General features: G+C 45.6%; 1 protein-coding gene across 1 annotated transcript in view; it reads left to right on the top strand.

Moving 5' to 3' along the window:
* Nucleotides 1-19,730, top strand: part of Nedd9 (neural precursor cell expressed, developmentally down-regulated 9) — a 46,882-nt gene that overhangs the window by 4,662 nt on the left and 22,490 nt on the right. Inside the window, exon 2 of the mRNA XM_021215701.2 lies at nt 13,888-14,331. Within this exon, the coding sequence (XP_021071360.1) occupies nt 13,888-14,331 (444 nt within the window). The remainder of the gene's footprint in view (nt 1-13,887; nt 14,332-19,730) is intronic.

The following is a 19,730-nucleotide window of genomic DNA, read 5'->3' as shown; positions in this document are numbered from 1 at the left end:
AAAAAAAAAAGATCACTTATTTAAATAGGTGCAATCCATGGACTGTGGGCTAGGGGTTATGTGGGAAGTTCACGAGCAGCTTTTTCTCCCTTTGCTGCAGACCCAATGACGTGGATATAAGAAGTACCTATTTCTAGATCGTTTTAGGGTTAGAAAGCAGTGGACAAACTGATTTGGAATGCTAACTCCTAGGACCGAGGCACTATCCTCCTCAGAAACGTATAGACTTAATTACCAAGCCTCTCTGCCAAGACAAAGGCAACAGGGCCCTTGGGAACAAATACAATATTTCCAACTTAAAATGCTAGAGCTGCTGGTTTCCTAGGCAACAGCAGATTGTATGGAAAGGAGACAAAAATCCCCAAAGTCCTGTTTAGACTCCGTCAACAACAGTCCCTCCATCTTGTTTACTTTGAACATTCCAGGCATCTCCCTGCGGTAGTTCTTACAGGCTAATGAGGGCTCTGCATGCCAGGGGAGAGGCAGTCTGCTGCCAGGACTCTTCCTGAAGGGTTTCCATTGTACGATGAGTGGTCTTATTGGAGACCTTTTCTACTCTGAGCTGGAAAGGCTGGATATTTTTTTTAAGAGGGTGCTTTTAATAGATAGTGAGATCTGGGTAACTTGAGGGTTGGCATATCATCTAGTGACCATGCAATTGGTACTCCAAAGAGTATGGTGACTGATGATGTGTGATAGGAACTGATCATGGCTGAGGTGGGGCCTTGGGGCAGCTGATCCTGAAGATGCTGAAATTGTCAGATGGGCTGGGGACACAGCTTGGTCAGTAAAGTGCTTGCTGCGCAAGCGTGAAGATCTGAGTTCGATCCCTAGCACCCACGTACACTGCCTACGAAGCCTGTGCTACAGAGATGGGCACAAGAGGATCCCAGCAGCTTTGTTGGCCAGGCAAGCTGGGTGAACAGGTGAACTCCAGGTTCAGCGAGAGACCCTGCCTCAAAACCTAGCTGGTGCACATTTGTGCAAACACACATGAACAACTACACATGTACACACAAAAATTGCCACTGGACTATTTTCCTTATATGTCTGGGCTTTACCATATCTGATAAATTCTATATATGCCTTGAGGCAGGGGCCAATAAGTTGAGAGATATCATGTTTCTTGGTGGATCTTGGTGTTGCAAATTTGAATATCTCTTGACATTTCTCACATGTCAAGGTAATAATAGGCCTAAGATGCTACAAAAAAAAAAGAAAGAAAGAAAGGAAGGAAGGAAGGAAGGAAGGAAGGAAGGAAGGAAGGAAGGAAGGAAGGAAGGAAAAGTTTTTGTGGGAAATGCTGACATTTCTTTGTGCTCACCAGAAATAAGGATGGAACAACCAGGGATGTGTAAAAGCACAAGCTCTGCCAACCACAGAGATGCTTGATGGCTCCTTTTGAAATCAATTTTAATTCTTTATTTATTCTTATGGGGAGCAGTGGAGGGACAGGGTTCAATTGTGAAGCTCAGTGGAAAGTTGCAGTAATCAAAAACCCATGAGCCACTCAGATTGGAGTCATGTCTCCTCCTCTTCTGTTGAGATGCTGTGCCTTTTGACAGTGTGGCATGTCCTTCATACCTGTCCTCCTCTTTTCCTCAGACAGAAGTCCTCTGTGGCTTCTGTATTTTAATAGTCAGCTCACTGGTAGTAGCTGTTGGTCTGTTGTGCTTAATTTCACTTAGTACCTCACAGGCCCTTTGGCTGAAGCTCATGTAGGCTCTCTCAGCCCTCATGGCTCTGCTCCCTACCAGTAAAGATGGAGCTGGGCTTCTCTGCCTGCCAAGGACCACCACCTCCTAGAGTTAGCAGTAACATGCAAAGCCATCACACTGGAATGGGCAGATAGACAGATGTGTGCACATTCGGCCCTCTTGAAGATCATTATCTTTAGCGTTGGTCATCTGCTGATCAATACTGCTGCTTCTGTCCCTGATCACTTGTAACACTGCTTGGAGCCTGACAGGAAAGTGCCCCGGGGATGAACATAAACAACACAATCCAAAGGCCTCGACTCCTTGGGCTAGAACTTCAGTTTTGGGATATGAGTCTCAGGCTTAGTCCACATCAAGCTCAACGTGATCCGCGAATGGGTCACAGGGGTAGAAACAACAGGAAGACCAAGAAGAACTCCCTTCTGATCCCATTCACTATGAGGTAGATTTCTAGACCATATCCCAGAGGTGCAGAGGCCCTGGAAGCATATCCTACTCCCTTATTAAAGGTCATGTTGTGACTCAGAGAACATTTGTTTGTCCAGTCATGGACTCTTGCCATGACCCATTTTTCTCTTGACTCCTTAGTTCAACCAAAATTAAGATCCCTTAGCAAAAAATATATTTTCAAGGCTAACCGTTTTTTGTAATATATATATCCCCAAACAAGATAGGTCCTAAAACAAAGGACATTATATATACACGCATACATATACATACATACATACACACACACACACACACACACACATACATATGTATATGTATGTGTGTGTGTGTGTGCCCCAGAGATCAATGAACTGATCAAAGCCCTATCCCATTCCCCTTATGTCAGCATTCTGCAGGCACATATATAAGAGCATGTTTTTAATGGGATTTGGCTGGGTTCTTCATAGGGAGTCCTAAGCAACCTCTAGTCCTTTATATCTTCGTGCAGGCAAAGGCATCTTTGGAAAGGAAAGCAGGGCTCGTTTTGAAGTGTGGGCTTGTTTGGCACACCTGAGTGAAGGATTGAATTTCAATTGTTCTTGCTTTGAAACCTGGTCAGGTAGCTCCTTGCCTCATAGCCTGCAGCATCTCTAACCTCCCTCCCGCCCTCCTTATTAAGATCTTAATTACAGATGCAACTCAGTTCGTGGCTGAAGGGGAAGAATTTCCTTCTCTGAACCGTGCCTGCTTTTGGTGTGGTAGGTATCATCATGATGAGATCATTTCTGGTGTGTAGTCTTTAAGTGCAGGAGTTTTTCTTGTGCGGGGAGGAGGAATGTGGTTGAGACATGATTATCTGAGCTCAGCCCAGTGCTCAGGTAGCTGCTCGCACCTCATAGAGCCTCTTTTCTCCTGAAGGAATCGGAGCTTTTTACGGATGTAATTTCATGAGCTCTCGTCATTCTTTCAAGAAGAACTTCTGCATTATTCCGACTTTGCAAATGGGGAAACAGGCATTGGTCATTAGTCCTAAGTATAAGGATGGAGCCTAGACTTTCCTAATGGAATTTAATGGCCATGTACCTAGCAGCATCTCAGATCTAGATTCCAGTAACAGACATGTATACCCACACTGTTACAACCAAAATCGATCTTTGAGCAATGAAAGTCCACTGGCTGGGCAAGACATCTTCTACTCTAAGCTGCTATTCTAGCTCTCCCGCTTGAAGTACAGAATTTCCCCTCCCGGAAGTGTTTGCCATAATTTAATCATGACTGGGGTTGAGCTTAACGTAACAGATCTTAACCCCAAACTAACTTCCTCCTATAGGATTAGCATGGGAATACCACAAAATCATAGAAGCGTAAGATCTCCCCTCAGGCCAGGTGTGAAGCCTCCAAGCCATCTCCATGACAACCACTTCTACCAAGTTCGGATCCATCCCTGAGTCTCTCCAGAGTGTTGGAGCATGCATCTAGACTTCGGCACTAAAGCAAGCTGTTTGTTTTCAGAAATGAACTGAGGTGCTACAGCTTTGAAAATCTTTCTGACCGCTGCCCGGTAGAAATGCTGACAGTATACAAGTATATACGCCTCTTAGCCAAGGGTGTGGATCTACGTTTTAAAACTCTTTGAAGAGCTCACAGGATAAGTGGATAATAACAGCAAAGCAGTAAACCCAGATCAAGTGACTTTGGGGGAAGGGTTTCATGGTCCCGTGGGTGTGGGTGTGGTTATGTGTGGAGGAGGTTAGAGTCCAACATCAGGGGTTCCTGTTCCTTTAGGCACCATCAACCTTGCTTTTTTTTTACATCGGAGTCTCTCATAGCCTAGAACTTACCAGTCAGGCTAGACTGCTTGGCCAGCAAGCTCCAAGGGTCTACCTGTCTTTAGTTCTTCAGTATTAGGGTTATGAGTAAGCCACGCCCAGCATATCTTCACATGCGTTCTGGGTTTGAACTCGGGTCCTCATGCTTGCGAGGTAAACAATATACAAACTGAGCTATCTCCCTGCCCCCTTTTCAAGTAACTTCTGAAAAAAGTCCCTGCAATAGGTGACACCCCGGTTTTACCGAATGGCCGCTAACAAGGGTCATGGTAGCGACGGCAGTGGCGGTGTATTTGAATTAGCGTTTTTAAGTGTAACCTTAGGTTCATACTTTGGTATAGGAAGGTAAAGACATGAGAATGAAGAAATAGGAGGGTCTTTTCCTATTTTCAAACACGTTCTAGATGTAACAGTGTGTGCATTTTGGGTTTGAGACGTGGTATCATTTTTAGGAACACACCATATAACCGAGTGGATTGGAATCTCCTGCTCCTGTTTATATTCTTATTTCTCTTCTCTTAGTACCTGAATGTTAGCGGATTTGTCTAGACAGGCCGTCAGATGGGATCCGGTGCCAGCATTGTAACGCTGGCTGAAATCCAAAAGGTTGTTTTATTGTTAATAAAACTATCTTTTGGGTGAGTGGGTGTCAAGCCTTCATCATTATATGGCGCCTGTCAGATTTATCTAGGGACAGAACCCTAAAAAAGAGTTTGTGCTTGCCCCCACGTTTTTTGATCCTTTGCCAACACACTATTTTGGAGATCATCAAAATCAGGCAACTTGGGACGGATACTTATAAATCCCAAGGCTTAAGAGTAGCATTTCTAAATTCTTAAATGGAGCAGTCCCTGGAGGGGCATCGTGGTGTGGGGAGAGTTTTAGAGGGAGATGATAGCCTATGGTCTCCAACACTCCTGTTGATCTATGACCTCCTGCTATAAAACAAAGACACTTACTGTAGTCAGTTCTGGTCAAGCTATGGATGGCAAGGTTGAAAATGTGTAGAGGAACCTATGTGTGTTTGTCTTCTGCAAGTCCTTGGTACCACTTAAGGATGGCTCTAAGGCTGTGGGCAAATTGAAAATTAAACTCTTAAGGTTGGTAGAGAGCTATGATATGATGTAAGATGATAGACATAGATATCGCCCTTATTTAAAAAAAAAAATAAAAAAACGACTAAGTCCTTTTTCTTGAAAGTTGTCAGCAGTCAAATTATCTTCTATCATGAATTGGGACATTCTGAAGTCACCCATATACTACCATATCTACCTATATCTGATGTTTCTTATTCAAAGAAAAGATTTCTGCTCTGCTGTAGGCTTGCCTTGAAAACAGGTCTCATCATAAAACCGTTCTGTCCTCAGTGTCGTTTATTAATCTTCTATATTCTAGTTTTCTTTAGTGTGCATGCGTGTGTAGGACATGTTTGTGAAGGTTAGAGGAGAACTCTCAGGAGCTGACTCTCTGCTTCCACTACAGCTCCTAAGGGTGGAACTCTGGTCGTCAGTCTTGCTGGGCAGGTGCTTTGATCCCTGAGCTGTTCTGGGGCCTCCATCAGTCCCATATATATGAGAATTTATGATAGCCACTGCGATACTGGGAAGAAGTGGAGCCAACATTATAAGAAACATTCCAGTATCCTAGATCTGCTGTCTAGATCATGTGGCACAAACCTAAGGAACCTGAAATTTCTTTCTGGGATCCATATATTGAACATTAACGTCTTAGATGTCCTCACCTCCTTCAAGGAGAACCATCAAATTTGGCTTATAAATTATCAAAAGAACACTGGGTTACAGGTCACTCATCAAACAGGAATAGGCCAGTGTATAGATTCATAGGCCTGGGAGCTTTGTGGACACACACACACACACACACACAGTGCTACACACAGGGAGTATTAATGTCGTCCCCTGCCTTGTCAAACAATACCTAGTATTTAATATCATATAGATTAAAGCATTTCTCGGTAGGAAAGGCATAAAACAGAATGTGATTATCAGTTGGGGTCACAACACTGGCAGCAAAGTGAGCAGTGTGAAGATTCATGAAAGGTCTAACTTATTTGCAAAGGCTTTTCTGTTTAATAAAAGCACTTTCTAGAAAATAAAAGACATTGGTGGACAGGTGGTCTAAAGGTATTCTTCAGAGGGGAATTTTGAACAAGCCTCCCCAGAGGGTAGACATTTGATGATCAGTCCAAGGCATAGGAGCCTAGTACTGCCTTTCTGTGGGCTGTTCCCAGTCATCTAGTGGAGGTGAGCAGAAAGCATTGAACAACAATTACTTGGAAAACATCTATATCATAAGATGCTGTGTCTTCTAACTCCTGTATCCAAAGCTATTATATCTGCTAATTAATAATATCTAGTGGTTTCAAATTTAAGAAAAAAAGTATTCTATATCTTCACATGCAAGATCAGAAGTGTGAGCCATGCTTTCAAGGATCAAGCTCTTGATATTTGTAAACATCTGTCCTCTCGGACCGTGGCTGCTTTCCTTAAGGAAGACTGAGTAGAGTACCCTTCCAACACACACACACACACACACACACACACACACACACACACCACATCAAAGGTGCCTATGAGAGGTAGGAGAGGAAATGTAACCAAAATGGTAGGACTGTTCTCTGACCAGAGCTGATTTTTGTCAGCAGAAACAAAGGCACAAGAGCCCTTTTTTCTCTTCACCAAGTGTGCCCCAAGTCTGACCTTGGCCACGTTCGTCTCTCAGCAGCTTCCTTCAAGCACTGATTTCCTTGATGATGGCCATTTCCTCTAGTGGGTCTGTTTCTCAGGATCTGGTCTCTGAGGTGCCTGTTCATGCATGCATGCGTGCGTGCATGTGTTGGAGTCCACCGGAGACCTGTGGCTAACACGTGGGGGGTTGGGCACAGGAAAGCCTTGTCATCAAGAATGAGGCAGCCCTGGGGCTTTGGCAGGTTCTCCTGCATAAATATAGAATGAAGCAAAAATAATAAGAGGAAGCAAAGCCATTGATGATGCTATCGGTCACAGTGAGTGACACGCCAGCCATTGTGTCTCATTTCTCTTCAAAGAACAGCATGAATGGTCATGGAAACTCCACGTCACTTCTCTCTATATTGGGAGAAGCAGATAATTTCCCTGGCAGTGGAAGTAATAAACTTTCTTGACATTTTGATAGCAGTGGGGATGGGGGGGGGGAAGGGGGTACAAGTTGTCATGTGACCGTGGCTCTCCGGTATAGCCAGGTTTGTTTTGTTTTCTTAATTTCCCACTCCTGGGCCATAGCTTGACAACCCAAAACAGCAGAAGCAAACTTTCTGGTGAAGTATGTGAATGTCACTTTTGTCACCTAGCGACTCAGAGTGAGGGAGGCTATTTAAAGAGACCATTGTATTCCATGTTGCTGGGATAGTCAGTTCCTCTTGGTCTTCCTGTTTGCTCTGCTGGTTGTGAACACACAAGTCTGGTGGGGTGGGGGGTGGCTCCGCCATCTACGTCATTGTCCTGGTTAAATAGGGAGGGGTTGGCACTTTCCTGCTGGCTGTCTCTCTCATTCTCAGGCTGTCAGGACTGTATGACCAGGACACACGATGAGGCTTCTCTTTGGATGTTCTTTCTGCGCCTCCATCTGAATTAAGTTTTAACTAAACGCCTCGCTAAATTCTCAAGAAAAACAATTCTACTCCCCATGCTGAAAACTAGTGATACAGAAGCCAGGACCCACCTCTTTTCACGAGACTATGAGTGTGCATGTTGTTTCTGACACTGGGCTCACATTATGGAAATAGAAAGGGAGCAACTCTGAACTGAAGTTCACAGCCTGGGATGGCATCATGCAAACCCTGCTATAAGGAAACAGAAAACTGTGGAGAGGACTCAGCAGGTAAAGGTGTTGGTTCCCAAGCCTACCAACCCAGGTTTGACCCCTGAGACCCATGTGGTAGAAGTTGGTTCTCACCAACTCCTGAAAATTATCCTCTGGTCTCCACCTACATGTGCACACATGTACTGCACGCCACAGTCACAAAGACACAACATGACAAGAAAACCGGGTGGGAAGTGATGAGATGGATTTTGTAAAGACAGTTATTCTGTTTGTATGGAAGGTGAGTCCTAAGAGGGGAAGCGGCTTAATGGATTGGGAAATGCCATTCCAGGAATACGAAATAAACAAAGAACCAGTTATTGCTAAACTCCACACCAAGGGGAGGCAGGGAGGCAGGATATGGAGTCTTGATAATTCCAGCCAGGTTGTGAACAGTATACAAACCTCAGGCTCCCTATTTGGGCAGCTAACTACAAACTGTGCTGAACAAGAGAGCTAAAAGAACAGGAAAGGTTCTCTCATTTGGTGGGCTTGAGATCAAGATGCCCATTAGCCAGAGACGTGGCTAAGAGTCAGATTGCAGAAGTGTCTATTCTGCACTGCGAATCTGGGCAGTGCCTGCATTCATATGTCATTACTGGGGTGACATTTCACTTAGAGAGCAATGGGATAGAGGAGTCAACAAGTTGCAGAAGAGAGGTCCCCTGTAACCATGACTACTGAAGAGGTGAGGGGGGAAATGGTCTATTGATGGAGAAAGAGATTGAGTGGCCTAGAGAAGAGGAAGAACCAGGAAGCTGGGTCTTGGAAGCATGGAAGCCAAGTGAAGTAGATTTCTGGAAAACTTGAGGTGGGAATGACAAACAGGGTCCCTTTGGATGGGATTTATAAATGCTGATATCCAATCTCCATTAGAGTCACTATTACTAGAGTTTTTAGGGCAGAAGCCCTGAACCCTGGCTGCTTGAGCAAGCTAGGATTGGCCACTTGTCTTCCCTCCACCAAGTCAAGAGCTAAGTAATTGCTCAATTCTCAAGAAAAACAAGTCCACTCTCCCTGCAGAGAACTAGAGATAAAGAGGTCAAAAGTCCCTCCAACCTAATAGAGGATGGGTGTGAGTTTTATTTCAGGCACTGGGCTCACAGTTTGGAAATAGAAAAAAGGAAGCAGGCAGAGTTAGTGAACCGTGGAGAGAAGAGATTTATTCAACATGGCCACATTGGAGAAAAGAAAAATAAAAGGGCACTGGCATGGGGCTGAAATGTCAACCCTGTTAGGGTGCTGTCTATCAACTGCGCCATCATGGTCTGTTCCCAGTCTCTCCTGCAAGACAGTCTGACAACTTGGTAACTGTGAAATCCCTACCCGGGAGACAAGTTCCTCCTCTGACTGGCACCAGGGGTTAGCCTTCCCATCCCCCCAGCGTGAGATTCCTGGAGAAATACCAATTTCTTAGGGTCCACTATCTCAATAGTCAGTTAGCCAGAGTGAGCACAAGTGTGGTCTTGGAATAGTGTCCCTCCTCCCAAGAGCCTGGAAACTGCTAGCTACCCCTACCCCCCACCCCCCAGTCCTAACATCTTCTTGCCAGGTGACTTTGCAAATCATTAACTTTTTGAACCTCCCTTTTCTTAGTTGTCAAGTGGAAGAGTTGGACTCTCAACTCCTTGAAGATTCTTTTTGGCTTTCAAGTTCTGCGCCCTGCCCCAACCCGACTCTCTGCCTTTGTAACTGCCAATCTGAGGCAGCTTGGCATCCAGCTGGGTATAGAATTACCCAGCTTGCTTATCTCTCCTTGATTTGTTTCTGTGTTGGCTTTCTCTCCCCCTAGAGATAAATATCCAAGGGGGCTGGGGGTTGAGAAAGAGTAGATCTTGAATAGACAACTTCTAGCCTCTCTGGGTGTTTTCTTAGATATTCAGATAAGAACTCCTGACTTGGGGGCCTCGGGGAAACCACAGCTTTCCTATAAAGGAGAGACCACCTCCCCAACCCCCCACCACCCCACCACCTTCCAATCCCCCTCCCCCAACACACACACACACACACACACACACACACACACACACACACACACACACATACTTTTGCAGCAGGAATTAACTCTTGATTGGCCTTCTCATGAGTTACTGTCCTTTAGAGATAGAGCCCTATGTTCTGTCTTTTCTCTTTTTTACTGGACCCTTGACCTCTCGCCAGGTAAACACACAGAAGCCACACCTCTGAGACTTTCTAAATGTACTTTTATTTTCCATGTGTAATGGAAGTTCTGTCTGCATGTATATCTGTGCACTGCCTTCATGCCTAGTGTCATCAGAAGCCAAAAGGAGGCATTGGATCCCCTGGAACTGGAGTTACAGATGGCTATGAGCTGCCATGTGGGAACTGGGAATCGAACCCAGGTCTTCTGGAAGAGGATCAAGGGTTCTTAACCACTGAGCAAGTTCTCTAGCTCTAGGATTATTTCTTGATTGAGCACCAAGAAGGGGGAGGGAGGTAGAAAGCCTAAAGTCAAGGACCACCCAGCAAATGAAACAAAAGCCCACAATGGCTTGCTAAGTGTCTGGTAGTCTGTATACATTCACTTGGATTCACGTATTTCATTCTTGTGACAAACTCACAGTTGTACCGAGCCTCACTCTTGTTCTCACCCTAGAGATGAGGAAGATAGGATATCCAAAAGGAGAGCTCTAAGAACACACTTGAGGCTGCAAACCCCAAAGAGGGCATTTATTCCATAAAATGACATAAAGGTGAGGTTGCTCTCAGGACCTTCTGGTATGCTGCAATGGAGCTCAGCCCAGGCACTGATCAGAAAGCTAAGCTAGCATCCCGGAGAGGGGAGTCAATCCAGTAAACCCAAGTTTACTGCATCCAGCTCTGATACCCAGATGTGGCCCTTGGAGAAACAATGGCTTGACCTCACCGGATCTGGGTCCTCAACTTCAAAGCAGAACTATAGGTTCATGAGCACACGGGCTCTCTACAGGGGCTGTTTTGGAGAGTCATTATGTACACATCAGCTGTCTTTAGATCGCATAGCAAGCAGTTAAAGAACTCAACGTTATTTAGTCAAGGCTGATATGTACCAGGGTGTGAATGGGTGTCAGTCTGGCCTGGGGGTGGGGGTGGGGCAGTGAGAGGTTCTTGTCCTCCCAACAGCTGGGTCAAGTTCTTTCTAAATCCCATTGTCTCTGTCTGCTGTGAGAAGACTGGAGAGATGTTGTGGGCAAGGGAGCAGGAGAATTCACCAGATGTGCCCACTTTTGCATGGTTGAGGGGACTTTGGGGCTATCCTAGGAACCTCCCTTAGGCTCGTGTGCAGGCCTGAGCCTGCAGCTAACCAGGCAGTGGTAGGAAGGTCACTGGGACAGAAGACACAACATATCTACCAGACTCACCCGGGGATTTGTATCCGTGTCTAATCAAGCATGGCGCAACGTTCCACTCAGTACCTCATGGTGCTCCAGGCCCTGGAAGAGGCCCAACAGCGAACGCCTCCAGCTGATTGCGGTTGATCGAGCTGCAATCCTTTGCCCGTCTGCTGTCTTCTCTTGCTCCTCTTTCTTTTCTTGGAAGCCAGTTGGATTGCATAGCTATCAGTCTTCTGGTCCCATAGAGCTGCCCCCCAACTTGATCACTTCTGATTCCGTCTAAGGGCTTCCTTTGCAACCATGCCCTGGGCCCAGACCAGAGTCAGCTGTTCCTTCTAAGCTCTGAAATCGGAATCCTGCGGAGTCCCTTCCCTGAGGTCCTTTGGTACAAAGGACCCAGAGTCTTGCCCTCTTTAAACCTATGACCCCTTTTTACGGTGATAGAACACCCACAGGATGGGGAAAACAGAGATCTTAGCGTCCTGGCACATTCTTTAATGGCTCTGAAAACTAAGCAAGCCTGTGGCCTGGCTTTATCGTTGTATTTGTGAGTTTTTCAGCATTAGGAGGAACCCAGTGTCTCCTAGTATACAACTGCTAAGTAAAACCTTAACCTAACACAAAAGCTCTGAATTCCCTTCTAGCTGAGCTCAGACAGATCGTATCTACCAGTGATTTCAGCTTTATCCTAAGTTCCCTGGGGGAACGGATATTTGTGGCTCTAATCTCTCTTCCTGAAATTATGTATTCATGATAAAAAGATGATTGGCTATCTGCAGAGAGGTATGTACCTGTAGTCCCAGCACTTAGGAGGCTGAGACAGGAGGATTTCTTATGTCCAGCCTGCCTGGGCAGTATAGCAAGTGTGTGTGTGTGTGTGTGTGTGTGTGTGTGTATACATATATATGTTTAAAGTGTATGTCTTTAAAGTATATATGCTTAAAGAAAAAGAAGACTTGGGAGTAGTTGACCAAGACACAATGAAAACACATACCATGGTTTTGTTGTTGTTCTGGGGAGGGAGGGANNGAGGGAGGGAGGGAGGGAGGGAGGGAGGGAGGGAGGGAGGGAGGGAGGGAGGAAGAGAGAGAAGGTAATTGGGTAGTGTGATATGAGAAGGATCTAAGAAAATTTGAAGGAGGAAAAAAATATGACCAAAATATATAGTATGAAAAAATTAAAAATAATTTAAAACGTAATGAAAATAAAATAAATTTTATATTGTCACTTCAAAAAAACGAGAAGCAGTGAGTGGAACTGGCCTTCCTCCAGCCTCCGGAGCAGAAGCAGATCCCTCCTCCCATACACAGCCCCTCCACAGAAGAGTGCAGTGCGACTCACACTGCGAGGCTGCCGGTGGTTTCAGGCAGAGTCCAGGGGCGGGAGATGATTAATGCATGTCCGTCTTAAAGAAATGAAAAGCAAGAGATTGGGAGATGAAGTCCACATTTCTGGAGAGGAAAGCGGGGGCAGGAGTCCAAAGAAAAGCAGCCCCAAAGTCCACAAATATGCGATGGTGTGAAATAAAGTCCCAAGCACACTCCGGCCAAGCGGCAGTCCTTCGCTCCGCAAATGACTCCTCGCCACAGTGACACTAAGTGCATCCAGACGCTCCAGTGACACATGAGAGGGGTCACATTTAGTTTTTCCGATGCTCGAGATGGGTTCCCTATGTTCCCCCCACTTGTCTGCTCTCTGGGAAAGGGGCAAGCGTGCGGGACTGGCTGCCAGTATGCTGAGAATCTTCAGAGCCTTTGAAAGCCTTCCAGGAATGGCAGCGCAGACTGCCTGCCCACTCTCTGCTCAATGCCTACTTTAGCTGTCTGCCGAGGACTGAATGTGCCAGACGGGGCCTTCATACAAAGACAGAGAGTGTTCTGAGCTTATGAAAGGAAGGCACAGCCTTTCAGATGTGAATGGCGAGATTTAAGTAGGTGACTATGTGGTGGACCCTCAGAGAGGTGTGAGAGAGACCCAGCCTATGGAGCATTGCATTCCTGCCTGGTACCTCTCCACTGTGGGATCTGGCAAGACAGACTGCTATCACACTGTCCCTGCCTGATTACCATAGCCTATCCTTACGCTTTCGCATGTAAATTCTTTCTGCATCCAAGGCCTCCTTAATCATAAAAGATATGGTAGGCTCTGCCAAGGCACAATTATGTGTACTTCTATTTACATTGCAATGCTGAATAAAATTTCTGTTTGTAGTATGTGTCATTTAGAATTTTCTTTGACTTTTTTTTTTTTTTTTTGGTCTAGAATATATGAAAGCATTGTGGTGTATGAACAGCTTTTTCTTTTCTTTTTTCTTTTTTAGTATTGAGGGCAGTTCTCTGTGGTGCATGAACAGCTTGGAACATTCTTTCCGTCCAGCTGACTTTGAAAAGTTAGAAAAATGCTTTGCCCGGTGACCCCTTCCTAACTCGTTAGCAGTGCTAGCCCAGCTCCTTGGCAAAGCACCCACCGCTGGAGAGAAATCTCTTCTGGGGTTTTGAGCTTCTCAGAGGAGTCCATCTGATGACACTGGTGGAAGGCATGGTGTGGCTGTGGCTGTCTTCTGTCTGAACCCTCTGTGTTCCTTCTGGCGGGCTATTGTTCATATATTTCTTCTCTATTTCCAGGAACTGTGCCTGCCCCTAAAAGCGTGAGCTGTATAAGTGCTAAAGAAACAGACCTAACATTCTAACCCTATTTCCTCTCTTCCTCCCTTCCCAGAATCTTATGGCGAGGGCCTTGTATGACAACATCCCTGAGTGTGCTGAGGAGCTGGCCTTCCGCAAGGGAGACATCTTGACTGTCATAGAGCAGAACACAGGAGGACTTGAGGGATGGTGGCTGTGTTCCCTCCATGGTCGGCAAGGCATTGTCCCAGGGAACCGGGTGAAGCTTCTGATTGGTCCAGTGCAAGAGACCCCGGGTCATGAGCAGCCTACTCCTGGACCGATGCATCAGACCTTTGGCCAACAGAAACTCTATCAAGTACCAAACTCCCAGGCAGCGTCTCGGGATACCATCTACCAAGTGCCACCCTCCTACCAGAATCAGGGAATTTACCAAGTACCCACTGGCCATGGCACTCCGGAACAAGATGTATATCAAGTACCGCCATCAGTTCAGAGGAACATTGGCGGCACGAATGGACCCCATCTAAGCAAAAAGGTAAGTGATTAACTAGAATGTTGTTCGTTCTTTTATGTCACTCATTGTAGTTAGAATGACAGAGACAATCCCCTCCCCCCATACTTAGAAACTGCCCCCAAAGCAAACATACTAAATGGCTTACCCCAGAAATCATTATTACATCAAATTTCCATTAATCAGTCAACAGCAATTTTTATTTTGAGACAGAGTCTCACTGTGTGCATCCCAGGCTGTTTTTAAACTTGCGCTCCTCCTACCTCAGACTGCTAAGTGCTGGGATTACAGGCATGCGTTATCATACCAGCAACAAAACTTCTCTGAGTGACCATGTGCCTACGTACCATTGACCAACAGCTGGTATAAGTGGTATTTCATTCTGGATCAGACTTGAGCCTACAGCCGTGTCTCTTCAGTCGGGTGATGAGTCTGCTAGACCTGGATCCTGTGTGTAAATGGTTTGTAGTCTTATCGACCTCTTCCTTGGGTAGTGTAGCCCCAGTCATTACTCAAGTGTGGATCCTTCTCCCTGGGCCAAAAGCTAAGTCATGAATCAGTCGTCTGGCTGGGCAAAGAATCAAAGGAAAGCAGAGGAAATTAAAAGGTTGAAAATACATCCTATCTACCAACTCGTTCCTTAGAGCTTTGGGCTTAAAGATTGATTTATTCAAAATACACAGATACTAGTGGGTTTAGAATAGATCATTTCTTGTAGTAATGTCCAAGCAAACACAGCAGAGTTTAGATATTTAAGAAAATGCCAAGTCTAAAAAAAATAATAATGCAAGAAACATATGAGGTATTCATCAGCTTTTCATCACCATTACTGAATCCTCGAGACAGCTACCTTCATAAAGAGAGAATATTTATTGGTTAATCTCTCAGTTTTGATAGTCCCAGAGCCTGCCTCTGGCATTAGATCAGTTGTGGCAAAGGCCAGCTGTCATCACATCTTTTGGAGGGCACTCTCCCGATTACCTCAGACCTGCCATCAGCACCTGTCTCTCAGAGGTGCTACTGTCCCCCACCCTGGAAACCAAACCTTTAATGACAACAGATTCCCAGCGGGGAATGGGGGGTGGGGTGGGTGGAATATTCAGACCATCCTCAAACCACGTGGCTAGGGAGCACCACAGGACTAGGGAGCACCACAGGACTAGGGAGCATCACATGTTAGAGTCTCAACCCAGAACAATTTGAGATGAGTAGACATGCATTCATTAAATGGTGAATACTGAGCATCTTTTGTAGTTTTGACACTTGTGATACAGTGGTAAACTAAAGACTAAACAGAGCTCTCAGAGCAGTTACGATGCAGTGAGGGAATAGTACAATACCAGGTCAGGTGTGTGTTTGTGTGTGTGTGTGTGTGTGTGTGTGTGTGTGTGTGTGTGTGTGTGCCAGGAAGAGAATCCTGCCACTTACTTCCAGGGCAATGGCCTAGCCTACAATGATGGTTTTTGTGCCCATTAAAAGGGAAGAATTTCCTCTTTCCTATGTCAGAAAGTCCCAACGGTTCCTTCAAGGCTTGCTAGTAAGAATAGACTAACTTTATACAATGGGAAAATATCTCCAGACTATTTAGATTACAAGAATAAGGGTAAAGTTGGATACCAGAAAGAGCTTGAGACTCTATAGACACAAAGTATAGATGGATTTATAAATCTACGTTATGTCAAATATTTGCTAACATGATACTTTTTTCTAAGTACGTCTTTTTTAAAAGAGTTATCATTTTTGTTTTATGTTTATGAGTGTATTGCCTGTGTATATGTATGTGCACCGCATATATGCCTGGTACCCAAAGAAGCCAGAAGAGGGAGTTGGGTTCCCTGGAACTGGAGTTAAGGGCAGTAATAAGCCATCCATGTGGCTTCTGTAAGAAGTCTCTTACCAATGGGCCATCTCTCTGGTCCTTGGAACCTCCTTTTTTTTTTTTTTCCACAAGGAGCCAGGGGAAGAGAGAGTTACTTTTGAATTCCTCAATAATGAATTCATTTTCGAATCATCTATTATTCATATGTGTGTTTTAACAAAAACACATCTCAAGGGCACATGACCCAAGTTCTGTCTGATAGGAGAAATTCTCTGAGAAGTGGTGAAGGGCTTTCCTACTTAAATTCACTCCCCCAGGACAGGAATCCTGGCTACAGGCCATCGACAGAGCATGTGACCTTGCAAAGCCCTTCTCGCCCCAGTGATTTCAGCCCCCGAGGGAGTGCCAAGCCTGGCCTCTGTCCCCAGAGAGGAAAAGAACAGTTGGAAGGTGTAACTATAAATAACTAACTCTCAATCTTAGTCTCCGTGGCTTGAGCAACTTAAAAATAGCTCTCCCTCGTCTGAGCTGGTTCGAGGCAGACAGAGGAGGCCAGTACGGGAAGTGCTTGGCTGAAGGGTAGAGGGACCTTACTCCCCTCATAGTTTATTTTGGCAGGAAGGTGACATGTTTTCCTTTTCAGACTCAACCTTTTCGGTTCCATGTCTGGGAAGCCTGGTGCTTCAGACCCCTCGCTCCCCCTCTTGCTTGTGTTATAGCTGAGGCCCTCAGGTGGCTCGGGTCCCTCCACATACTGTTTCCTTCTGTGACTTCTGCACCTCAGAGCCTTCTGTGTTTAGCAAAGGGCAAGCCAGCCCTGAAGTGGTGAGCCAGTCTCTAACAAGCCCTGCCAGCCCTTATGCGGTGCAGACCAAGCAAGACACTCACATCACCTGAAGCTTGCAAGGTTGGGGGGATCTGGCTGGTACCAGATAGAAAGGACAGGAAAGGTGAAAGGTGACCCTAGCCCTTCCCTGCCACACACCAGGGTCCTCTGTAACAAACCCTGTGAGTGAGTCTTGGCGCCATTGAGAGTTCCGGTTTCCTGCTTCCGGTCCCTTCTTCCTCTTCTTTCCCTCCCTCGTTCACTGCTCCTCTTCCTTCTCCTTTGTCCACCCCTCCTCTCCCTTCCTCCCCTCATCTCCCTTTCCTTTTACCCCCTCTCTTCCCCACACCCTCCTCTCCCTCCTGTTTACCCACCTTCCTCCTTCCCCCTCCCACTTCCCTTCCTGATTTCCTCCATTTCCTTTTCTCTCTCTCTCTTCCCCTCTCCTCTCTCCCTCCTTTCTTCCTTGTTAAATTTTCTTTCCTGATGGAGGTGGTGGCAAGGGTCACTTCTTAGGTGACTGTAACCTCCCAGGCAGTAGTAACTGCTTTAAGAATTTGGCCACTGGGGCTGAAGAGATGGCTCAGTGGTTAAGAGCACCGACTGCTCTTCCAGAGGTCCTGAGTTCAATTCCCAGCAGCCACAGGGTGGCTCACAACCATCTGCAACAAGATGTGAGGCCCTCTTCTGGTGTGTCTGAAGACAGCAACAGTGTATTCATACATAAAAATAAATAATTAATCTTTAAAAAGAAAAGAAAAAGATTTTGGCCACCAAACCCCTGCTGTAGTATAGTAACTCCCAGTGGACAGGAATCCTAATGACTTAAGTCAGACCCCAATCTCAGTGGCCAAGAGAGCAGATGTGGGTTTTGTCAGTAGTTATTGTTTCTCATCTTAGAAGTTTTGCCGGCTTGCTAAATAAGTAACTCATTTTCTCTTCTAACTTCCTGTCTGTAAACAGTGACAAACTAAGGCCTGTACGAGTGTCCCCAGTAGCTCTAGCTATGGTTTTTAAAAGCTGTCTAAGGAAAATGAGGACTCAGTGGTAACTTGTTCTGAGTTTGAAGAATTTTATGAGCTAGTCACCCAGAAAGGGAGGGACATCAAGTCAGCTGTGGGTTCTCAGGTCCTCACAACCCTGAGGAGGTCCAGGAGCCTACAACTCTTTGCTTAGTTCATCAGAAGTTGGCCCAGGACCATACTTAGAGAATCACTAAAGAGAGACAATGGCCAGCTTGGATGTGTTCCAGTCTGACTGTGATCGGGACTTTCCACAATTCAGAACTCGCCCGAGTTGTTACAGCATGGACTTCAGACATTTCATCCCATTCGCCACTGTGTCCTAATAAATCACTCTTTAAAAAAGAAAAAAAAAAATTACAGCATAAATTCTGCCTTCTGCCTTCCCTTTCTGCTCTCCTGGAAACTCCAGCCTCCACCCACCCTCCTGTACCCCACCTATATTAACCGACAGCCAGAATTAGCTGCCTGCAGAATGCCAATAGGGATCACACACGAACCCTCTGTGAACCAAGGAGACCAGAAGCCCTGTGGACAGAGCAAGGCTTCAGCTAGTCTGCCTCCTACCACAGCTTTGCGGCTTCGTGGGCTCAGCAAATTACAGGTGTCCTTTCAGACCCTGCCCCTTCGCTTGTGAAGTGGGAATAAGCCCGTTCACCATAAAGGGCTGTCGGGAAAATTAAATGGACTCGTAGGCCAAAAGCTCCTGCATCGCGCTTACCACTGTGGGATGGTCCTCTCTCTTGCCTTTCTCCTTTCTCAGAGTTTTGTTTGGGTTTGGGTTTTGTTTGTTTTGGACAAAGTCTCAAGTGACCCCAGCTGCCTTCAAACTCCCTAAGGAGCTGATAATGACCTTGAGTTTCTGATCCTCCCCGGTGCTGGGGTAACAGGTGTCTTGAGCACACACGCCCAGTTTTCAAAGTACATGTGGAATCTACAGACCTTGTGCGTTTCTCAGTATATGCTGAGTATGTGTGTACTTCATTCTCAGCCAATGTGCTGGGCCCTTTGAGTGCACAGGTCTCTTCTGGAAAGAGTGCTAAAGAATCAAAGTTATCAGGAAACCTCGCAGACAGGCACCTTTCCCTGGTTTCATCTGTCTTCACTCTGAGTCTTATATGTAGGGTTGTTTCACATATCGGGCATTGCGGGCATTGCGGGCATTGCGGGCAGAGCGCCTAGGGCCTGGGCAAAAGTTTGAAAGCTGAATCAAAACAAAAGAAAACTTTGAGTCGCAGAGTATGAAGCATAAGTGCGGAATAGAAATTAATCAGCAACATAGACAAATGCATAGGGAAAGGCCTCACGCAAGGCTCATCAGTTATATGTGGGATTCAAGACAGTTCCATTCCATTTGGAAAACAGTTTGTGAGTTAGAGCCTTCTCACTCAGCAGAGACTTGTAAATATGCGTTGAGATCGCCAAGAACTCTCAGACAATTCTAAATTAAGTATGTTACTCATAGTCAAATAATTTGAAAAGCTGAAATTTTTTTTAAGTTTTCGGTCTTTAAAAAGGGAAAATTCTACTTAAAATATGAGAGTTGGATTTGAGTTGGAGAGCCCAAAAGCCTGAAAGACAAAGGCCTACAAAGGTCTGAAACCAGCCTACTTCTCTACTTCAGTGATCTCAGACTGCCAAGGGACACACCCAAGCTGCACGGGGAACAAATATTCTCTTCTTTTTTAAAATGTATTCATTTATTCATTTTACAACCCAATATCAGCCCTTCCTCTCCTCCCAGCTAATTATTCTT

The sequence above is a fragment of the Mus pahari genome, chromosome 16 (assembly GCF_900095145.1).
Source record: "Mus pahari chromosome 16, PAHARI_EIJ_v1.1, whole genome shotgun sequence".
NCBI classification, from domain to species: domain Eukaryota; kingdom Metazoa; phylum Chordata; class Mammalia; order Rodentia; family Muridae; genus Mus; species Mus pahari.
This window is presented reverse-complemented; position numbering and strand designations above follow the sequence as displayed.